Raw genomic sequence first — 23,659 nt, 5'->3', positions numbered from 1 at the left:
CATCATAATCACCCCAAATCCATAGTTTTCATAAGGTTCCCTCTTGGTGTACTTTCTTTGGATTTGTAGAAAGACATAATGACATGTATCCAGAATTATAGTATCATACAGAATGGTTTCACTGCCCTATAAAAATCCTCTGTGCTCTGTATATTCATCCCTCCCTCCCCTAAACCCCTGGTAACCACTGATCTTTTACTGTTTTCATAGTTTTGCTTCTCCTAGAATGTCTTGTAGTTGGAATATACAGTATGTAGCCTTTTCAGATTGACTTTTTCCACTTAGTAATATGCATTTAAGATTCCTCTATGTATTTATTTATTTTTCTGTTTTTTTCTGAGACAGGGTCTCGCTCTGTCACCCAGGCCAGAGTGCAGGTGTGCAATTTCAGCTCACTGCAAGCTCCACCTCCCAGGTTCAAGCAGTTCTCCTGCCTCAGCCTCCCGAGTATCTGGGACTACAGGCCTGTAGTTGTGCGCCACTATGCCCAGCTAATTTTTGTAATTTTAGTAGAGAGGGGGTTCCACCATGTTGGCCAGGCTGGTCTTGATCTCCTGACCTTAGGTGATCCGCCCACCTCAGCCTCCCAAAGTATTGGGATTATAGACGTGAGCCACCATGCCCGGCCCCCTCCATGTCCTTACATATATAACTTGATAGTTCTTTTATTTGAGCACTGAATAATAATCCTTTGTGTAGATGTACCATACCTTATTTATCCATTCACCTACTGAATTCACCTACTGAAGGGAATCGTGGTTGCTTCCGAGTTTTGGCAGTTATTAATAAAGCTGCTATACAGTAATCAAGACAGTGTAGTTTTAGTAAGAGACAAATAAATAAGTGGAACAATAGCGGGCCCAGAAATAGACCCACATTTATGTGTAGGTTTTTTCATGGACGTAAGCTTTCACCTCCTAATTTAGGTAAACACCAAGGAGTGCAGTTGCTTTATCATCATATGGTTAATAGTATGTATAGTTTTGTAAGAAGCTGTCAATGTGGCTGTGTCATTTTGCGTTCTTTCCAGTGAGCAAATGAGAGTTCCTGTTGTTCCACATCCTCACCAGCATCTGGTGGTGTCAGTGTTTTAGATTTTAGCTATCCTTTTTTTTTTTTTTTTTTTTTTTTTTGATGGAGTCTCTGTTGCCCAGGCTAGAGTGCAGTGATGAGATCTCAGCTCACTGCAACCTCCACCTCCCAGGTTCAAGCAATTCTCCTGCCTCAGTCTCCCAAGTAGCTGGAATTGCAGGCGTGCACCACCACACTCAGCTAATTTATGTATTTTTAGTAGAGACGGAGTTTTGCCATGTTGGCCAGGCTGGCCTTGAACTTCTGACCTCAAGTGATCCACCTGCCTCAGCCTCCCAGAGTGCTGGGATTACAGGCATGAGCCACCCGTGCCCTGCCAATTTTAGCTATCCTAATAGGTGTTTTCTATTTTAATGAAGTTCACCTTATCAATTTTTTCTTTCAGGTATTCTGCCTTTGGTGTTGCATCTAAAAATTCATTGCCAAACCAAAGGTCACCTATATTTTCCCCTGTGTTATCTTCTGGGAGTATTATAGTTTTGTATTTTACATTTAGGTCTGTGATTCATCTTGAGTTAATTTTTTTGAAGGGTATAAAGTTGTGTCTAGATTGATTTTTCTGCATGTGGATGGCCAGGCAAAAATGCCAGCATCGTATGTAGAAAAGACAATTTTTTTCTCCATTGTGTTGCTCTCATTCCTTTGTCAAAGATCTGTGTACTGTATTGATGTGGGTCTATTTCTGGGCTCGCTATTTGTCCATTTATTTATTTATTTGTCTCTTACTAAAACCACACTGTCTTGATTACTGTAGCTTATAGTAAGTCTTGAAGTTGGATACCCGTTCTCCAACTTTGTTCTCCTTTCTTACTGAGTTGGCTGTCTGGGCTTTTGCATCTCCTTATAAACTTTAGGATCACTTTTTCAATATTCACAAAATAACTTGCTGGGATTTTAATTGGGATTGTGTTGAATCTGTAAATCAAGTTCGGAAGAACTGACATAATAATGTTGAGTCTTCCTATTAATTAACATGGATTGTTGCCATTTATTTAGTTTTTCTTTGAAATCGGAAAGTTTTGTGGTTTTTCTTATATAGATCTTGTACGTGTATGTTATAAATTTATACCTAATTATTTCACTTTAGGAGGTGCTAATGTAAATGATACTGTTTTTAATTTCAAATTCTACTTGTTTATTCTTGGGATGTAGAAAAGCAATTGACTTTTGTATATTACCCTTGTGTCTTGCAGCCTAAAAACAAGCTAATTGTTTTAATTTCACAATTTTTTTGTCAATTCTTTTGGATTTTTAAAAAATTAAAATCATGTCATCTCAAACGAATACAGTTTTGTTTTATTCTAGTTTCTCACCATTAAGCTTCTGTTTTCTCACCATTAAGCATGATGTTAGCGATAGTTTTTTGTACCTATTCTGTATCAAATTGAGGAAGTCTCCCTCTGTTCCTAGTTTGTTGAGAGGTTATTTTTTTCCTTTTTTTTTTTTTCTGTGTCCAACTATGATTGGAGATTGAGAGATTTTTTTATCATGAGTAGGTGTGATTTTGTCACATGCGTCTTCTGCATCTGTGCCTGACCATGTGACTTTTAGCTTGTTGATGTAATGGAATACATTAATTGATTATTGAACATTGAACCAGGCTTGGGAGAGATAAATCCCACTTAGTTGTAGGTATAATTCTTTTTACACATTGTTGGATTTGATTTACTACAAGATATTCGTCCGTAGTTTCCTTGTGATGTATTTGTCCTGTTTTGGTATTAGGGTAATGCTGGCCTCATAGACTTAAGTTAGGAAGTATTCTTCCTTCTAAAAGAAATCGTAGAGAATTGGTATAATTTTTTCCTTAACTTGTAGAATTCACCAGTGGCCCATCTGGGCCTGGTGCTTTCCATTTTGGAAGGTTATTATTATGGTTATTATTGTTGTTGTTGTTGTTGTTGTTGTTATTATTTGAGACAGAGTCTCACTTTGTCGCCCAGGCTGGAGTGCAATGGCATGATCTCAGCTCACTACAACCTCTGCTTCCTGGTTCAAGTGTTTCTCCCGCCTCAGCCTCCTGAGTAACTGGGATACAGGCATGTACCACTGCGCCCAGCTAATTTTTTGTATTTTTAGTAGACACAGGATTTCACTATGTTGGCCAGGCTGGTCTTGAACTCATGACCTCAAGTGATCCTCATTCCTCAGCCTCCCAAAGTGCTGGGATTACAGGCATGAGCCACTGTGCCCTGCTCTTGTTATTATTTTTGAGACAGGGTCTTGCTCTGTCACCCAGGCTGGCGGGCAGTGGCACAAACATAGCTCACTGGAGCCTCAAACTCCTGGGCACAAGCAGTCTTCCAGCCTCAGCCTCCTGAGTAGCTGGGACTACATGAATAGGCAACTATGCTAAGCTAATTTTTTTATTTTTTGCAGAGACGGAGTCTCACTGGTTTTGCTCCTCCTTGTCTCAAACTTCTGGCCTCAAGCAATCTTCCCACCTCAGCCTCCCAAGTTTATAGGCATGCAGCAGGATTATAGGCATGCAGCACCGCACCCAGCCAGTTATTTATTATTGATTTAATTTCTCTAATAGATAGAAATTTATTGGGATTGTTTTTTCTTGTGTGAGTTTTGACAGATTCTACCTTTCCAGGAATTGGTCATTTCGTGTAGATTGTGAAATCCATGGGCACAGGGTTGTTCATAGTTTTCTTTTATTTTCCTCTTTTTTGTTCATGGCATCTTTAGTGATGTCTCCTTTTTCATGTCTAATATTAGTAATTTGTGTCTTCTTTTTTTCTTAATTAGCTTGGCTAAAGGCTTATCAATTTTTATATGATTTTATTTTTATGGTATATTTTAAACATACATTTGTATACTTTTAGGCTTTTTAATTTTACTGACCTTTTAAATAACCAGTTTTGGGTTATGTTCATCCTCTCAATTGATTTTCTGTCTCAATTTCATTGACTTCTGTTCTCATTTTTAATTATTTTCTTCTGCTTACTTGGATTTAATTTGCTCCTTTTCTAGTTTCCTAAGGTAAAAGCTTAGATTATTAATTTTAGATCTTTCTTTTCTAATATATGCATTTAGTGCTAAAGTTTTCCTCTAAGCACCACTCTCACTGCATCCCACAAATTTTGATGTTATGTTTTTATTTTTATTCAAAAAATTTCTTGAGATTTCTGCTTTGATTCATATGTTATTTGGAAGTGTGTTGTTTAATCTCCAAATACTAGGGGATTTTCCAGCAATCTTTCAGTTACTGATTTCTTTCTTTTTTTTCTTTCTTTTTTTTTTTTTTTTTTTTTTTTTGAGATAGGGTTTCATTATGTTGCCCAGGCTGGTCCCGAACTCCTGAGCTCAAGCAATCCTGCCATCTCAGCCTCCCAAAATGCTGGGATTACAGTTGTGAGCCACTGTGCCCAGCCAAGTTAATTGATTTCTTAACTCCATTGTGGTCTGAGAGCATACATTTTTATGATTACTGTTCTTTCAGATTTGTTAAGGTGTGTCTTGTAGTTCAGAATGTGATCTGTCTTGTTGGATGTTCCACGTGAGCTTGAGAATAATGTGTATTCTGCTGTTGTTGGATAAAGTGGTCTATAGAGGTCACTTATGTCAGTTTGATTTTCTGCCACCTAGATCTGCCTATTTCTGATAGAGGGGTGTCGAAGTCCCCAACAGTAATAATGGATTCATCTACTTCTCCTTGCAGTTCTGTCAGTTTTTGCCTCATATATTTTGATATTCTGTTGTTAGGCATATACACATTGACGATTATTACATCGTCTTGTAGAACTGATCCCTTTATCATTATGTAATGTTTCTCTATTCCTGATAACTTTCGTGCTCTGAAGTCTGCTTTTTCTGAGATTAATGTAGTTACTCCTGCTTGCATTTGATTAGTGTTAGCATGGTATGTATCACTCTCTATCCCTTTACTTTCAAGGTATGTGTTTTTATACTTAAACGGGGTTTCTTGTAGACAACATATTAAACATACTAGATGACTCTTGTTTTGTGATACACTCTGACAGTCTCAGTCTTTTTTTTTTTTTTTTTGAGAGAAGATCTCACGCTGTCTCCCAGGCTGGAGTGCGATGGTGCAATCAGTGCTCACTGCAGTCTCGACCTCCCAGGCTCAAGCTGTCCACCCACCTCAGCTTCTTGAGTAGCTGTGATTACATGTAGGCACACACCGCTATGCCTAGCTATTTATTTATTTATTGTAGAGACAGGGTCTCCCTATGTTGACCAGGCTGATCTCGAAATTCTAGGCTCAAGCGATCCTCCACCTCCACCTCCCAAAGTCTTGGGATTACTGGTGTGAGCCACCGCACCTGGCCTTTTTTTTTTTTTTCTTTGAGACGGAGTTTCTTTGTATCTCCCAGACTGGAGTGCAGTGGCACCATCTTGGCTTACCGCAACCTCCGCCTCCTAGGTTCAAACGATACTCCTGCCCCAGCCTCCTGAGTAGTTGGGACTACAGGCATGTGCCACCATGCCCTGCTAATTTTTTTATATTTTTAGTAGAGACGGAGTTTCACTATGTTGGCCAGGCTGGTTTCAAACTCCTGACCTCAAGTGATCCATCTGCCTCGGCCTCCCAAAGTGCTGGGATTACAGGCATGAGCCCCTGCGCCTGACCCTGTCTTTTAATTGATGTATTTAGACCATTGATGTTTAAAGTGATTATTGATGTAGTTGGATTAATATCTCCCATGTTTGATAGCTTTCTATCCGTTGCCCTTTGTTTTCTGTTCCTGTTCTTGTCTTCCATTCTTTCTCTGCCTTTTGTGGGTTTAACTGAGCATCTTATTTCATTTTTCTCTTTATTTTGTTCTTATCCTTCATTTTAATGGGTTCCTTGGAAGAAGAGATAATATACATAGTCTGTCACTACATTTTTTGTTAAAATTTTTAGAGACAGGTTCTCCCTCTTGCCCAGACTGGAGAGCAGTGGTGCAGTCATAGCTCACTGCAGGTTCAACCTCCTGGGCTCAAGCGATCCTCCCACCTTGTCGTCCTGAGTATCTGAGACTACAGGTGTGCCACCATGCCTGGCTAATTTTTTTATTTTTGTAGAGATGGGGTCTCACTTTGTTTCCCAGCCTGGGCTTTAACTCCTGGCCTCAAGCCATCCTCTTGCCTCGACCTCCAAAAGTGCTGCATTGCAGGCATGAACCACCACACCTGGCCTTAACTTTTTTTTTAAGTTTTAGAATTATTATTGTTTTTTATTATTGTTATTATTTTTAGAGACAGGGTCTTGATATGTTGCCCATGCTGGTCTTGAACTCCTGGGCTCATGCAGTCCTGCTGCCTAGCCTCCCAAGTAGCTGGGATTACGGTTGTATACCACCACACCCAACATTTTAGAATTATATCTCTTTTTTTTCCTTTGACTTGAAAATAATGATATAAATGTTTTTGTTTCTCTAAGATACTACACAGGAGTATCTTGCTTTTAATAGACTACTCTTCACAAATTGCACATAGGCCACATTTGTAAATTCACTCATTTCTGTGTATGATTTATCTCAAAAGCTAGTAGCATTTAAAAAAGAATTGCTCCTTAGTCAAGGAACTGGTATTTTAAATTGACTAATTTAAAGGTATTTTGCTGTTAGCATACTTTTAGTACAAATAACTACCCTAAATTAGTTTTTAACCACTTTTTAACAATTGGAATGAAAGATATCTTTTTACTCCGTTTAGTGGTCTGTGTTATAACACACATTGAATGCTACCTGTTGACGAATAGTAAGCTTAGTGGCTAAGTGTACAGATTAGAATGTGCCCTGTTAGAGAGAATATAGTACTGTATTTGAGCTGGTTTGTGTTGGAACCCTGAATAGAGGTGGAATTACTGGGACAGGAGCCAGTCGCCTTCTGCGAAATGAACTGAGTCCAGAAGAGTCTTCCAAAACAGTTGTGTTCGCTTTCCCATCCAGCTCCACATTCCAGGAAAGGATTTTTAGTCGTTAGGAAATATATCCACAGCTTACTTTCCATTGACTTCAATATAATTAACAGTGGTTTCAGCAAACACTAAATGCAACCCTTGCCTCTGGAGATGCCACAATCATTAAACTACCAACAGCTGCTGGATTTAGACAAATCTAACTTATCCGGCCGAGTTGCCACTTAACAGCTTTCTCTTAATTCCATGGACTTACAAATACAAGCTGCTTATCACAAAGCTTGCTACACAGGAAGCAAATTTAAGACTGCCAAGACAGTATGGTAGTCATGAACTTATGCACACCTAGTAAACCTTCATCAATATAAAGTAAAAATTATCAGAGTTATGGGGAAAGTCGACAACTCAATAGCCATATTGAAGACTTCAAAACATCTCATTTTGTGCTTAATAGTCCCTATGAAGAACAATAAAATCTCATTTAGAAAGTGATTGAAAAAGTGGCAAACAGAAAAATAGAGGTTAAATAACACCATTAACAAGATTGAGCACGTAGCTATGTTGAGAGATAAGCTTCCACCCAACGAAGATTATGTAATTTTTTCAAGCATGCATGGAAGGATAAGAACATAACCATATGTCGTACAGGAATTATTACAAATTCCAGAGCATCAGTATTTATAGACTATGTATACTCTGATAGAATGCAGTAAAATTAGAAATCAACAAGAGAAGAAAGAGAAATCAAAAGAGAAACATAGGTTTGGAAACAAAAAAAAATGTTCTAAATAATCCATGAATTAATCATAGAAATAAGCAAATAGAGCTTAAGAACTATGAAAGCACTTCACATCATGACTTAGGGGACACAGCTCAGTCAGTTCTTTGATGCTTAGATGCTTATATTAGAAAGTTAAATGGACATTAAATAAATTAAGCCATCAACTCAAGCTGGAAAAAATAAGAGCAAGCCCAAAGGAAGTAAAGGGACAGAAATAACAAGGAAAGGAGTAGAAATTAATAGAAAAATAGAAATGATCAACAAAACCAAAAGTGGGTTATTTTTATTTGTCTAATAAAATAGATAAACCTTCTGGCAAGACTGATAAATAAGACAAAAATAAATGAAGAACCAAAAAGAGAAATAACCACAGATTTATAATAGAGGTTTTTAAATTATAAGAATGTTACAGGCCGGGCGCGGTGGCCTGCCTGCAATCCCAGCACTTTGGGAGGCCAGGAGGCGGGTGGACTACGCAGGTCAGGAGGATCGAGACCATCCTGGCTAATATGGTGAAACTCCCTGCCCCTACTAAAAACTAGTCAAGGGTGGTGGCGGCGCCTGTAGTCCTAGCTTACTCCTGGAGGCTGAGGCAGGAGAACATGGAACCCGGAGGCGGAGCTTGCAGTGACAGACGCCACTGCACCCCAGCCTGGGCGGATACGCCGAGACTACTCTAATGTTACAAGAGTAAATAGCCAGAAAGATTTGCAACTTATATAAATTTTCCAGAAAAGTCCTACCTAAATTTACTTTAGAATAATCCAGGCTGAAATGCAGGCTCACACCTGCAATCCCAGGTGCTTGGGGAGGCTGGCAGTTGGATCACGGAGGTCAGGGATTCGAGACGAGCCTGCCAATCGGATGAAAGCCCCATCTCGGCTTCGGGCGCGTGGGTCTGCCTGTAATCCTGTAGTGCACTTTGGGAGGCTGACGGGTGGATCACGAGGCTGAGATCGACTAGCCTGGATAATACTGTGAACCTGCCTCTACTGGGTAAAATACAAAAAATCTAGCCGGGCGATGGCGTAGTCCTGAGCTACCGGGGAGGCTGAGGCAGGAGAATGGCGGATCCCGGGATAGCGGAGTTTGCAGCAGCTGAGATCCGCCACTGCACTCCAGCCTGGGCGACAGATGCAGACTCCGCCCCGTCCTCCATCCCACCGCCGTGCCCAGGCAAATGAGTGTGAATTCACGGAAAACCCTAGCGAGCTGTAGAAGGCCAAGATGCCTGCACAGCTCAAGCAGCAGATTTCCTTCTCGAGATTAAAATAGCTGGGGACTAGATTCAGGGTATTAACAATGGTTTCATGCCTGTAATCCGCAATTTTGGGAGGCAAAGGCAGGAGGATTTCACTTGAGCCCAGGAGTTCAAGAGACTCAGCCTGGGTGATATAACGAGACCCTCATCCCACAAAAAAAAAAAAGCCTTTAACTCAGCCAAGCATGATGGTGAACCCTGCTCGTCCCAGCCACTCAGAGACTGGAGGGAGGACTGTTTCAGCCTGGGTGGCCGAGGCTGCAATGGGAGCCATGATCTGCACCTCCACTGCACTCCAGACTTCAGAGATGAAGCCTTCAAAAAAATTAAAACTAAAAAGTTGAAAAGAAAAATTTGAAAACCTATATGTAGACCATTATTAGTCCCAGGCAAAATTAAGTAAGCACCTTCCTCCTTCCTGCTAAAAATACTCAAGATCAGATCTTTGATTTGACTCTGACAAAATTTGAATATGGGATATTCTGAGACTATTTGAGGATAGTTATATACTTTAGGTGACTGTAGATCTTGATTACTGATTAAAATTTCTCTTTTTTCTTAATGGTTCCTGACAGTGTTCTAGGAAGCATTCTGACCTATGGCCTGCTAGGTCTTCCAGGGACCTTTAGGCCCCTCCCAAAGTGCTGGGATTATGGTGATGATTTTATGCTCACTAAAATAGCAATTTTTCTTCCTCTTGAGACTGAGCTCTCATCTCCTCCTCATCACTCCAGGTTCGGGAGTGCAGTGGCGATCTTAGCTCTCACTTCAGGGACCTCCTCCCTCCCCAGGCTCCGGAGAGCGGTTCTCCCTCAGCCCTCCTTTGTGGCTGGACAGGTACGCACCACCACCTGGCTGGATTTTGGTAAATTTAGTAGAGATGGGGGGTTTTCATTTCATGCTGGCCAGGCTGGTCTCAAACTCCTGACCTCTGGTGATCCACCTGCCTCGGCTTCCCAAAGTGCTCTGATCACAGGCATGAGCCACCGTGCCTGGCCTCATAGCAGACTTTCTTTGAAGGGCCAGATAGTAAATGTTTTAGACTTTAGAATTCATATGGTATCTCAGCTCTCCTGTTGTAATGTGAAAGCAGCCGTAGACAATACTTAAACGAATGACATAGCTATGTTCCAGTAAAACTTTAATTGTAAAAACTGATAGCAGGATGGATTTGGCCTGTAAGCCATAGTTTGCTGACCCCTGATCTTGATAATTAAAACTAGAAAGGAACAGTAAATTGTCATTTATGAATGAGAATTTGCACAAATTCTAAGTAAAAATTTATTAAAATTCAACAGCTATTCATTATAAAAACTATTAGCAAGCTAAAAATAAAAGGAACTCTCTTAACCTGATAGAGCATCTAATAAAACCAAGAGCAAACATCATATTTTTGAAATGTTCAAAGCATTCCCATGACAGATAAGAATAAGACAGTTCTGCTTGCTCTTATGCTAACATTTAATATTGAACTGTGATCCTAGCCACTGCAATTAAGACAATAAAAATAAATACAAATTGTAAAGATTCCAAAGAAACGGCCGGGCGCGGTGGCTCAAGCCTGTAATCCCAGCACTTTGGGAGGCTGAGATGGGCGGATCACGAGGTCAGGAGATCGAGACCATCCTGGCTAACACGGTGAAACCCCATCTCTACTAAAAAATACAAAAAACTAGCCGGGCGAGGTGGTGGGCGCCTGTAGTCCCAGCTACTCGGGAGGCTGAGGCAGGAGAATGGCGTGAACCCGGGAGGCGGAGCTTGCAGTGAGCTGAGATCCGGCCACTGCACTCCAGCCTGGGCGGCAGAGCGAGACTCCGTCCAAAAAAAAAAAAAAAAAAAATTCCAAAGAAACAAAATTGTTGTTATTTACAAAAGGTGCGATTATTAACTTAGAAAATGAAAGAAAAACAACAGGAACTCTAGTATTAATAGAATTAGTGAACACATTTGGAAAGATTGCAGGAGATAAGATTGATATGCAAGAAAACCAGCTGAGTATTGCTGCTTCTGACTAGCCTGGGCAACATAATGAGAACCCCAATCCTACCGAAAAAAAAAAAAAAAAAAATTGCCAGGTATGGTGACACACATCTGTGATGGCGCTACTCAGGAGGCTGAGAAGGGAGGATCACTTCAGCCCAGCAGGTCAAGGCTGTAGTAAGCTGTGTTTGCACCACTGCCAAAATATCTGAAAAAACTGATTTTTGGCATTTATATGTAAAGGTACAAAAATGGCTTAGAAGTTTTTGTTAAAGAAGAGCAGAAGCCGGGCGCAGTGGCTCACGCCTGTAATCCCAGCACTTTGGGAGGCCGAGGCGGGTGGATCATGAGGTCAGGAGCTCAAGACCATACCGGCTAACACGGTGAAACCCCGTCTCTACTAAAAATACAAAAAATTAGCCAGGCGAGGTGGCGGGCGCCTGTAGTCCCAGCTACTCGGGAGGCTGAGGCAGGAGAATGGCAGGAACCCGGGAGGCGGAGCTTGCAGTGAGCCAAGATCGTGCCACTGCACTCCAGCCTGGGCAATAGAGTAAGACTCCGTCTCAAAAAAAAAAGAACAGCAGAGAAGGGTATTCCAAGTATTAAGATAAAGTTGTATTAGTTAAAATCATCAGGATATGCTATTAGTACATAAATTAACAACTAGATTAGTAAAACAGTAATATCTATGGCTCTATTCTGGACTCTCTAGACCATTGGCTATTTGGAAATAAATTACAGATGGATCATATGATAAAACTCTCAGATAATTAGAAAAGATAATGTGACTCTAATTTTATGCCATAGGAATAGGGATGTGTTACCTTTTTTACTGAGACAGAGTCTCACTCTGTCACCCAGGCTGGAGTGCAGTGGTATGATCTCGGCTCACTGCAATCTCTGCCTCCTGAGTTCAAACAATTTTCCTGCCTCAGCCTCCCGAGTAGCTGGGACTACAGGCACATGCCACCATGCCCGGCTAATTTTTTGTATTTTAGTAGAGACAGGTTTCACCATTTTGCCCAGGCTGGTCTGGAACTCCTGAGCTGTGGCAGTCCGCCCACCTTGGCCTCCCAAAGTGCTGGGATTATAGGCATGAGCCACCGCACCCAGCCAGGGATGTGTTTCTTAAACAAGATAGCTAACACAAAAGGTAAAGATAAGTAAAATAAACTGTGTCTAATGAAACATGCTCAGGAAAGAACATTGTAAACAAGGGTAAAAGACAAGTGCCAGATTGGGAGAAAATATTTACCACAGAGCGTAAAGCATAAGTATCAAGAAGGAAGCTGAAATGGGAGAAGAGTCTGAACCCAGAAGTTTGAGACCAGCCTGGGCAACATGGCAAAACCTCATCTCTACAAAAAAAAAAAAAAAAAAAAGCGCCAGTTGTGATGGCATGTGCCTGTAGTCCCAGCTACTCAGGAGGCTGAGGCAGGAGGATCGCTTGAGCCTGGGAGGTTGAGGCTGCAATGAGCCATGATTGCACCACTGCACTCCAGCCTGGGCTACAGAGACTGGTCTCAAAAAAATAAATTAATTAATAAAGACACAAAGAACTGCAGATTCATTATGATGGTCACCTGTCAAATAAGAATATGAATATATAATTCTCCAAAGAGGAAATCTGAATGTTCACTGAAGTAGGAAAAAGCACACAGTTTCAGTTAAAAACTTAATGTAATACAATTTCGCGCTCATTATATTGACCCAAAAGTGGGGAGGGAAAATGGCTAACAACAAATACTAAGTATTGAAGAACAAGAGTGATGGCACCTCATACACTGCCTGTGTACTTTGGAGAGTGTATCAGTTTGCTGTATAACAAACTATTCCAAAATGCAATGGCTTTAAATAGTACATATTACTACTTACAAGCCAAGGTCAACTTCTGGTGTCAGCTGGACTATTCAGATATCTGCAGCCAGCTCTGAGTTGAGTAGGCAACTCTACTGATCTTGGCTATGCTCTCACACAGTTTGGAGGTTAGCTGGCTGTAGGCCACTCAGCCTAGACAGCTGTGGTCTTTCATCCTTTAGGAGCCTAAGCTCAGGGTTATTCATATGCCGATGGCAGAGTTCCAGGAGGAAAAGTGGAAACTACAAGGCCTCTTGAGGCCTAGGCTTGGACCTGGTAAACCATTCTTCTACATTCTGTTGGCCGAAGCAAGACACAAGGCAAGCCTAGATGTAGGGATGGGTGAGTAGATTCTATCCCTTGATAGGAAGAGCTGCAGAATTACGTGTCAAAGGATATGGATGTAGGGAGAAGTGGAGAGTGGTCACCATATCTGCAGTTGACCTACCAAAAGAGACCAACTTGAAATTATCTGGAGGTACTTATCCTCTGTGACTGAGAAATTTGACTTTTAGTGTAAATCTCAGAGAAACTCTTTCACTTGACAATGAGGAGATAGATTAGATCTACAAGAGAATTTTTTGCAGCATTTTTAATAATAGCAGAAGTAAACTGACAAGTGAGTGGATTAATAAATTATGGTAAATTCCTAAAATAGGTAACTGTTCAACAATTAAAATGAATTACCTAGAACTACATGTGTCAATATAGCTAAAACTCTGAAACATAATACTGAGGGAAAAAGTTATAGAAGGTAAAATACCTTTTTTTAATTCAGTAGAGAAACTTGCACAAATACTGTTAATAGTGGATACATACCCAAGTAGTAAAAGTATAAAAACATGCAAGAAAATGATAAACACCATTTTCAGGTGAGTAGTTGCCTCTTGCAGGGAGTGGGGAATACAGTTCTTGGTCTTCTCAGAGAGCTGCCTTGTAAATCAAGGGAAGAAGTGCAGGAACCTTTCAGCTGCGAATAATAACAGAACACCTGTCTAAAAGTGGCTTCAGCATCATCAGTTATGTGAGAAACATGAGGGGCCCAGACATTGGCCGTTATTACCTCATTGCTTCACAGCTCCCCAGCATCAGGGCGCTGGGTCAGCTTCTCACTAGATTTCTTTGGCCTTCCCCTTATGATCAGATGATGGTAGCAGCTCCAGTTTTCACATCCCCACTTGACAAGGAAGTACAGGGTTTCTTTTTGTGCAGTCTTTTTATCGTGGTGGGAGATCTTTTCCAGAAGTCCCTGAGAGACAGCCTCTAAGGAGCTGTTGAACATGCAACACCCGTGAAGCAGTACCTGCAGAGGGGAGCAGAATTTCCTATGCCTTGCTTAGGTATGCCTTCTGAAAGTACGCCACAGCCCCCACCTGGACAGAATCTGGGTCTCCCTAGTAGCAGCAAGGGAAGGGGAATGCCTGTGGGCTGAGCCGACATCAGTGTTGGTCAAAATGTCTACTGTAGAGTGAAAAGCTGGTTACAGAAGATGGCGGTCCACTTTGTGCCAACAAAGTCAGGATTCCTTGTGGTAGATCATTTTAGACACAGGTTCAAAGGGCCATCACCCACATTAGTGCCTCTGCCTAAGCTTTTGTCCATATACAGGGAGACTGCCACAGAGCAAGATGAGATCTAGCCCTTTCCAGAGAAATACCTCAATCCCATTAGAACACCTCAAAGGAAAAAGAGACACTTGCGTTTTTTTCTCTTAAGCAGGGCCGGGCAGGTGGCTCACACCTGTAATCCCAGCAGTTTGGGAGACCAAGGTGGGAGGATCACTTGAGACCAGGATTTCAAGACTAGCCTGGGCGACACAGCGAAACCCTGTCTCGCTGTGTCGCCCAGGCTGGAGCGCAGTGGCACAATCTTGGCTCACTGCAGTCTCCGCCTCCTGGGCTCAAGTGATTCTCCTGCCTCACCCACCTGAGTAGCTAGGATTACAGGCGTCTACCACAACCCGGTAATTTTTGTGTTTTTAGTAGAGATGGGATTTCGCCATGTTGGCCAGGCCGGTCTCAAACTCCTAACCTCAGGGGATCCACCCGCCTCAGTCTCCCAAAGTGCTGGGATTACAGGCGTGAGTCACCGCACCTGGCCTTACAAAAAAAAAAAAATTAAGAAAGTATCGGTTGTAGTGACACATGCCTGTAGCCCCAGCTACTTGGGAGGCTAAGACAGGAGGATCACTTGAGCCCAGGAGTTCAAGGCTGCAGTGAGCTATGACCATGCGCCCTAGCCTGGGTGACAGACTAAGACCCTGTGTCTTAAAAAAAAGAGAAACGGTAGGCAATTGTTCAGATTATTTTTGTTAACCAGGCCTAAAGTACTAGAAAAGGGTGAAAGAACTATCTCTACTAAGATGGACTTTTAAATAAAGACTCCCTCTCCAGATTAGTGGTTTTTGACATATAGATTGAAATTGTAACTGCTTTCATATGATTTTGCAAAAGACAGATCCATATCAGCATCCTTATGGAACCGAATTTAATATATCCCTGAATTTAATCTTATCCCCAAATGTGTGAGCCAAATATCTGTCAGATGTGGCCCTGACACATATCCCGACCTGCATGCAGGAATCATGTGACAGATAAAAATAACTCACTCTCAGATTGCTTGTGGCAGCATTTGAGAAAAAACTAGGAGATGAAAGTTGGACTCTGAGTCTGGGAAATTTGTGAAAAAGTAAGATAGCTAAGGTAAACTGGGAGAACCTTTGCCTGTGAGAAATTTTTCTTTTTTGTCGGCACTGTGACCTTAAAGAACTGAAATCCTTTTACTAAAGGGGGAACCTCTTGCTGAGAAAAATGCTGAATTCCAATTTCTAAAATTGGTAAATAGGGAAATATTTATTTGCTTTATGGTATAGAATTATTGGTAAGATCACATTAAATAGATTCTGCTAATTAGATCCCATAAATACTATGAAAGAAAGGCTAAGGGACAAATAAAAAATATCTTTAGCCCTGTGTGGTGGCATGTATCTGTAATTCCAACTACTCAGGAGGCTGAGGCAGGAGAATTGCTTGATCCCAGGAGTTTGAGGCCAGCCTGGGCAACATAGACACCACCTCTTTAAACAAACAAGTATCATTACTTTCTACATTCTACAAGTTGGAAGACTAATTGGAAGTGAAAAATACCACTGAAATGTTGGTGCATAAATGGCAGCATAATTTGACTTACACTAGATTTTACACATTTGTGTCTATTTCAGATAGGTACTTTTACATTTTTCTTTTTTTTTTTGAGACGGAGTCTCGCTCTGTCACCCAGGCTGGCGTGCAGTGGCCGGATCTCAGCTCACTGCAAGTTCCGCCTCCCGGGTTTAGCCATTCTCCTGCCTCAGCCTCCTGAGTAGCTGGCACTACAGGCGCCCGCCACTTCGCCTGGCTAGTTTTTTGTATTTTTTAGTAGAGACGGGGTTTCACCGTGTTAGCCAGGATGGTCTCGATCTCCTGACCTCGTGATCCGCCCGTCTCGGCCTCCCAAAGTGCTGGGATTACAGGCTTGAGCCACCGCGCCCGGCTACATTTTTCTTAACTGCATCTGACACAGAGTGAATCATAGACACATGTTGGTGTCAAATGCAGAGGTACTATTACTAAACGAAAGTTTTGTGTTTTGAGGTTATTTTGTTTTTTTTTTTTTTTGAGACAAGGTGTCTCTGTTGCCCAGGCTGGAGTGCGGTGGTGCGATCGTGGCTCACTGCATCCTTGAACTTTCTGGACTTGGGTGATCCTCCCACTTCAGCCTCCAGAGTAGCTGGGACTATAGGCATGTGCCACCATGCCCAGCTAATTTTTTGTATTTTGTAGAGATGGGGTTTCACCTTATTGCTCAGGCTGGTCTCAAACTATTGGTCTCAAGCAGTCCACCTGCCTCGGCCTCCCAAAGTGCTAGGATTATAGGCTTGAGCCACCGTGCCCAGCCAAACAAAGGTTTTAAATGAATTATATTGAGTTGTCATAATATTAAGTTGATATGTGCCCTAAAAGTTTGGAGATTGTTTTATAAACTTCTAGTTTCTTTAAGAAAAAAATAATTGGATAGTAGCTGCTAAAGAGAATGCTTTCTCTCTCTCTCTCTCTCCTTTGCGGAGGAGAAAGGTGAATGATGGCCTCTTAAATCTTTTCTTGGGCTGGGTGCAGTGGCTCACGCCTGTAATCCCAGCACTTTGGGAGGCCGAGGCGGGCAGATCATGAGGCCAGGAGTTCAAGGCCAGCCTAGCCAATATGGTGAAACCCTGTCTCTACTAAAAATATATATATTTTTTAATTAGCTGGATGTGGTGGTGTGCACTTGTAATGCACCTGTAGTCCCAGCTACTTGGGAGTCTGAGGCAAGAGAACCGCTTGAACCTGGGAGACAGTGGTTGTAGTGAGCCGAGATCACACCACTGCACTCCAGCCTGGGTGACAAGAGTTTAAAAAAAAAAAAATTTTTTTTTCTTACCTCTGTCCCCCAAGGCCCTCATCTGCCCCAACAGCTCTCCTCCCAGACCCTCAGTGGAGGCTTGTGGCAGGAGCACAGGTGACATGTCTCAGGAGATGAGCGGAGTGTGTTCAGGCTGCCTGGGATCAGAGTACAGAAATGGCTTTCCAACTCAGGCTGGCCTGGCAGCTTGTCCCACTTGTCAGGCAGCTTCATTGGTTAATTCATGAAGTATAAGCTAGCTAGTTTTAGCTGACTGTGGAGGGCAGTTATTTCTAAAAATAGAGAGAAGCAACTTACTATTTTCTTATTTAAGAAAGGCAGACATTTCCATTCAAGTAGACCAAAAGCCACGTGGGTAAATGAATATAAAATGGTAGAGAAAGCAGACATGTTGGCAAGAGAAAAGAACAGAGTTCATTGACAGATAATTAGCAAAAATTAATTTCAAAATATGTCATCCAGGCCAGGCATAGTGGCTCACAACTGTTATTCCCGTACTTTGGGAGGTCACAGTGGGTAGATTACTTGAGGCTAGGAGTTTGAGACTAGCCTGGGCAACACAACAAGATCTTGTCTCTACAAAAAAAAATTTGTTTGATTAGCTGGGTGTGGTGGCATACGACTGTAGTCCCAGCTACTTGAGATGGTGAGGCGGGCGGATCACCTGAGGTCAGGAGTTCAAGACCAGCCTGGCCAACATGGTGAAACCCTGTCTCTACCAAAAATAGAAAAATTAGCTGGGCTTGTTGGCACACACTTGTAGTCCCAGCTACTTGGGAGGCTGAGGTGGTAGAATTGCTTGAACCCGGGAAGCAGAGGTTGCAGTGAGCCAAGATTGCACCACTGCACTGCAGCCTGGGTGACAGAGTGAGACTCTGTCTCAGAAAAGGAAAAGGAAAAAAACAAAAGTATATATTAAGAAGGTCTAGGCCGGGCATGGTGGCTCACGCCTGTAATCCCATCTCTTTGGGAGGCTGAGGTGGGTGGATCACAAGGTCAGGAGTTCGAGACCAGCCTGGCCAACATAGTGAAACCCCATCTCTCCTCAAAATACAAAATAAAAATAAAAATAAAAATAAATTAGCCTGGCGTGGTGGCGGGCACCTGTAGTCTCAGCTACTTGGGAGGCTGAGGCAGGAGAATCGCTTGAACCTGGGAGGCGGAGGTTGCAGTGAGCCAAGATTGCACCACTGCACTCCAGCCTGGGTGACAGAGTGAGACTTCATCCCCCCACTCAAAAAAAAGGTCTGACCACTGAAGTTGCCCCTCTCCCTGCCACTTCTTGTCATCACATCACTCTGTGTATTTCTGTCATGATACTTACCCATAGCAGAATTAACCATGTTTATGTTCTTGTTGATCTAGGCTTTCCTGAGTTCTTGCAGGGTGCTGAACTCTCTTCCAGCATATTGTATGCGGACAGCCAAGTCAGACAAGGGTCTTAATCTTATGGGATCTTGCATTCTAGCTGATTCATTGTTATACCTCTGGCACATACACTGTTTTCTGGTTCAAATTAGGCATTTAGTATATATTTGTTGAATGAATAAGTGAATGAAGTAATCTGTGTGTGTATGTATGTATTTAGAGACAGGGTCTGGCTCTGTCACCCAGGCTGGAGTGCAGTGGTGTGATCTCGGCTCACTGCAACCTCCACCTCCTGGACCCAACAACCCTCCCACCTCAGCCTCCCGAGTAGCTGGGACTACAGCCGTGCACCATCACACCCAGCTAATTTTTGTATTTTTTGTGGAGACAGGGTTTCACTATGTTGCCCAGCCTAGTCTTGAGCTCCTGAGCTTAAGTGATCCACCCGCCTCAGTTTCCCAAAGTGCTGGGATTACAGGCGTGAGCCATAGTACCTGACCAATTAATTAATTAATTAATTGATTTTGAGACATGGTCTCACTTTGTCACCCAGGCTGGAGTGCAGTGGTGTAGTCATAGCTCATTGCAACCTTGAACTCCTGGGCTCAGGTGATCCTCTCACCTCAGCCTCCCCAGTAGCTGGGACTGTAGCCACATGCTGCCATGACTGGCTAATTTAAAAACAAATTTTTAGAGGCAGGGTCTCACTATGTTGCCCAAGTGGATCTTGAACTTTTATCCTCAAGTGATCCTCCCAATTCAGCCTCCCAAAGTGGCAGTGCCTGACCTGAAGTAATCAATCCCTCAAAATATTTTTGGTATGGTGGCTTCATGGCCTTGATTATCTTGCTAGGTTTAGCTAGCTTTGCAGTAGGGAGAGAGACCAGAAGAAATGAAAGGCATTCTAACTTCCCAGAGCATACACTGCTGTTAGCAGTCTGTGACACATAGGAAACACTGGTATCACTTCACAGATGTGAGTCTGCCCAAGCTGTGTCCTCTTGTTTTTTGTTTCTATTTTATAAACTGCTTAAGAAGACTGAGAATGAGACCAGCAATATAATACTATCAGTGCATTAATTATTCTTTTCACTTTCCAGGCTGGAGTAAAAGGGACATTGGGAAGATTAGTTGGAATTTTTGAGGTAAGTCTGTTAAAATCTTTGGTACAAATGATATGTATTAATAACCACACAGATACTAACATAGGAAAAATGCCATCTCTGTTTCAGCGAGTTTTTGGGTGTTTTTTAGTTATTTTTAACTTTTTGAGACAAGGTCTCACTGTGTCGCCCAGGCTGGAGTGCAGTGGCACAGTCATAGCTCACTGCAGCCTTGAACTCCTGGGTTCAAGCAATCTCCTGCTTCAGCCTCCCAAGTAGGTGAGACTACAGGAACACACCACCATGCCTTCTAAATTTTCAAATTTTTTTGTAAGAGACAGGGTCTTGCCAGGTTGCCCAGGTTGGTCTCAAACTCCTGTGCTTAAGCGATCCTCCTGCCTTAGCCTCCCAAAATACTGGGATTACAGGCGTGAGCCACCGTGCCCAACCTCGGTGAGTTTTTTAAAGAAAGCAGCACCAACAGAGGATAACATGCTTTAAAACAAAAAGAAAGAAAGAAATCCCATAGTCTTGTCCCCTAAACTACTAGAATTATTTGTAAGTATTATTTTACCCCATTCCTACCTTTCTTCCTCTCCTACCAAGATAGGAGGAAGGGTAGCTGAGTGTAGAGAGACAAGAAAAATAGAAGATAAGTAACTATAACAAAGAGAGGAAAAACAAGGAAATAAGCTGTGATACAAATTTGAAAGAAGGCAGGAAAAAAAGTGAGAAATCAGGAGAAATAAAGATGAGCAGATGCTGGGCATGGTGGCTCACCCCTGTAATCCCAGCATTTTGGGAAGCTGATGCACAACAATCTCTTGAGGGTAGAAGTTCAAGACCAACCTGAGCAAGAGAGTGAGACTCTATCTCTACAAAAAGTTTTAAAAATAAAAATATCAGAAGAAAGCTCTCTAATGAAAAAATAGATATGTAAATAAATAATTTTTTTTTTTGAGACAGAGTCTTGCTCTGTCACCCAGGCTGTATTGCAATGGCACGATCTCGGCTTACCACAACCTCCGCCTCCTAGGTTCAAGTGATTCTCCTGCTTCAGTCTCCCAAGTAGCTGAGATTACAAGTGCCCGCCACCACATCTGGCCAATTTTTGTATTTTTAGTAGAGACAGGGTTTCACCATGGTGGCCAGGTTGGTCTGGAACTCCTGACCTCAGGTGATCCGCCTACCTTGGCCTCCCAAAGTGCTGGGATTATAAGCATGAGCCATCGCCCCGGCAATAAATAAAATTTTTTAAAAGGTGGCTGGGCACTGTGGCTCATGCCTGTAATCCCAGCATTTTGGGAGGCCAAAATGGGAGGATCGCTTGAGCCTAGGAGTTTAAGACTAGCCTGGGCAACATGGTGAAATCCTGTCTCTACAAAAAAAATACAAAAATTGGCTGGGCACGGTGGCTCACATAGGTAATCCCAGCATTTTGGGTGGCCTAGGCGTGCAGATCACTTGAGGTCAGGAGTTTGAGACGAGCCTAGCCAACATGGTGAAACGCTGTCTCTACTAAAAATGCAAAAATTAGCCGGGCATGGTGGTGCATGCCTGTACCAGCTACTCAGGAAGCTGAGGTGAGAAGATCACCTAAGCTCAGGAAAGGTCAAGGCTGCGGTGAGCCATGATCATGCCACTGCGCTCCACTCTGGGTAACAAAGTAAGGCCCTCTCTCAAAAAAATAGGTAAGTGGGGTTAGTGGGAAAAGGGGTGGGTGGGTGGGGGTGTGTGTGTGTGTGTGTGTGTGTCACACTCAGCTTGTTTGCCTTGCTGGGGTCACTGAAGTTTGAGACCTCTGTGGTGGCCCACCCATCGACAGTCCTTTCCCTGGTGTTCTAGCTAGTTAAATTTACATGATGCCTTTTTCTTAAGGAGTCACAGCATTCCTGTGAAGTTGTGTTTAGGGGAAGGGGAGGAAAAAACAATATAAATACTTGGTTTTAGAAGTCCAGGCAAAGAGCACACCCTCAAATTCAAGTGTGGCCTGTTTTAAATCATGTAGGACCATAAAAAGTAAAAGTTTAGAATCTTTGTGTCTAAGCTCTCTGGACATATGCTTAAGAGTGTGTTTCATTTAAGTAATTCCAGCTTTCTAAGGAAAAACTCTCTCTGTCCTTCTCTCTTTGCCCTTCAGAACCAGGAGAGGAAGCACAGGACGTATGTCTATGTGCTCATTGTCACTGAAGTGCTGGAAGACTGGGAAGACTCAGTTAACATTGGTAAGCCATCTTCAGACAGCCTGGAAAGGGCTCCTCACAACCAGCCCTTGCCATGCCACAGGTCATTACCAGAACCAGAAACAAGAGCTTACCAGGCTCAGTGGCTCACACCTATAACCCCAATACTTTGGAAGGCCAACACAGGAGGATCACCTGAGCCCAGGAGTTCAAGACCAGTCTGGGCAACCTAGTAAGACCTCATCTCTACAAAAATCAGAAGAATTAGCTGGGTGTGGTGGCACATGCCTGTGGTCCCAGCTTCTCAGGAGGCTGAGGCAGGAAGATCATTTGTGCTTGGGAGGTTGAGGTTACATTGAGCCATAATCATGCCACTGCACTCCAGCCTAGGCAACAGAGTGAAACTGTCTCAAAAACAAACAACAAAAAAAAAACCAAGAACTAGATAAAGAATAGAAATAATTGAGGGATGTGTATAATAAAACAAGCATGTACATTTTGAACCCGATAGTATTTTGAAATGTTTAAATGGAATCTGAAGTGAGTATATGGTCCACAAATAGAAGCATGACCCCTAAAAATAAGAAATGTTGCTTCTAAAATCAAACTGAGTCCTTCCCAAACGGGCTATACTTCTGCACCTCCTGAGCAGATACTGATTGAGGGCCTCCGCCATGCCAGGCTCACTGCTGGCCGTGGGGACCGTAAGTGAGAGCAGGACCCTGGTCTTGTTCCTACTGAGAAAATTGTTTGTTTGGTAGTGTGAGTCCCTCTAGAAATCATTTAGTAGATGCAGAATAGTGCAGGTAGTTTCTAGTTTTATTCTTATATGATATATCTACAATATACATTTTTATATTTTTCATGTTTTATATGAATATAAAAATGATAAAATTTATGAACTTTTTTTTTTTTTTTTTTCAGGCGGAGTTTCACTCTTGTTTGCCCAGGCTGGAGTGCAATGGCACGATCACGGCTCACCACAACCTCCGCCTCCCAGGTTCAAGCGATTCTCCTGCCTCAGCCTCCCTAGTAGCTGGGATTATAGGCATGTGCCACCACACCCGGCCAATTTTGTATTTTTAGTGGAGATGGGGTTTCTCCGTGTTGGTCAGGCTGGTCTCGAACTCCCAACCTCAGGTGATCCACCCTCCTCCGCCTCCCAAAGTGCTGGGATTACAGGCGTGAGCCACCGCGCCCGGTTTATGAACTTTTATAAAAGGGTGCTGAGTGCACTCTTTAGGTACACCCAGCTTTCTCCCAAAGGAGTCATTTTCTTTTATCTCAGATGGCCATTATGTTTACATCTTTTGAACTATAAACTGTGGTGGTGCAAAGGTTGGTTCACGGTTTGATTATTTACCTCTGAAGGAAAGTATATTCTAGAAAGTAGAACACTAATTTCCGTTACAAATTGGCAGACAGATAAAATTTACTTGCCAACATTCTCCCTTTAATGTTAGTGTTTTCCTTGCTGCCATGCCCCTCACATTGTTACTCTGGGCAGTTCGTAGCCCTTTGGCTCTTGATGGCTTTGTATCTAGTAATAATGCAGGGTGCTCAAGGAAATAAATTCATTGTGGATATGCTGAAAACAGACTCCCTGACAGCTGTGCTAGCGCCAGAAAAGGAGACAGCAATGGATGTGTGGTGTGGCCCTATCCTCAGAGCACTCTGTCAGGCAGGAGTCACACACTTGTGATACTAATTTTTTTAGGT

At 42.5% G+C, this 23,659-nt stretch overlaps 1 protein-coding gene across 1 annotated transcript in view; it reads left to right on the top strand.

Annotated features, from left to right (window-relative positions):
* The window catches only part of NUDT3 (nudix hydrolase 3), a 119,331-nt gene that overhangs the window by 82,735 nt on the left and 12,937 nt on the right, over positions 1–23,659 (top strand). Inside the window, exons 3-4 of the mRNA XM_003897469.5 lie at positions 19,755–19,799; positions 21,898–21,982. Coding sequence (XP_003897518.1) covers positions 19,755–19,799; positions 21,898–21,982 — 130 coding nt within the window. The remainder of the gene's footprint in view (positions 1–19,754; positions 19,800–21,897; positions 21,983–23,659) is intronic.

The sequence above is a fragment of the Papio anubis genome, chromosome 6 (genome assembly GCF_008728515.1).
Source record: "Papio anubis isolate 15944 chromosome 6, Panubis1.0, whole genome shotgun sequence".
Classification (NCBI taxonomy): domain Eukaryota; kingdom Metazoa; phylum Chordata; class Mammalia; order Primates; family Cercopithecidae; genus Papio; species Papio anubis.
Note: the sequence above shows the minus strand (reverse complement) of the source record. Positions and strands in the feature narration are given on the sequence as shown.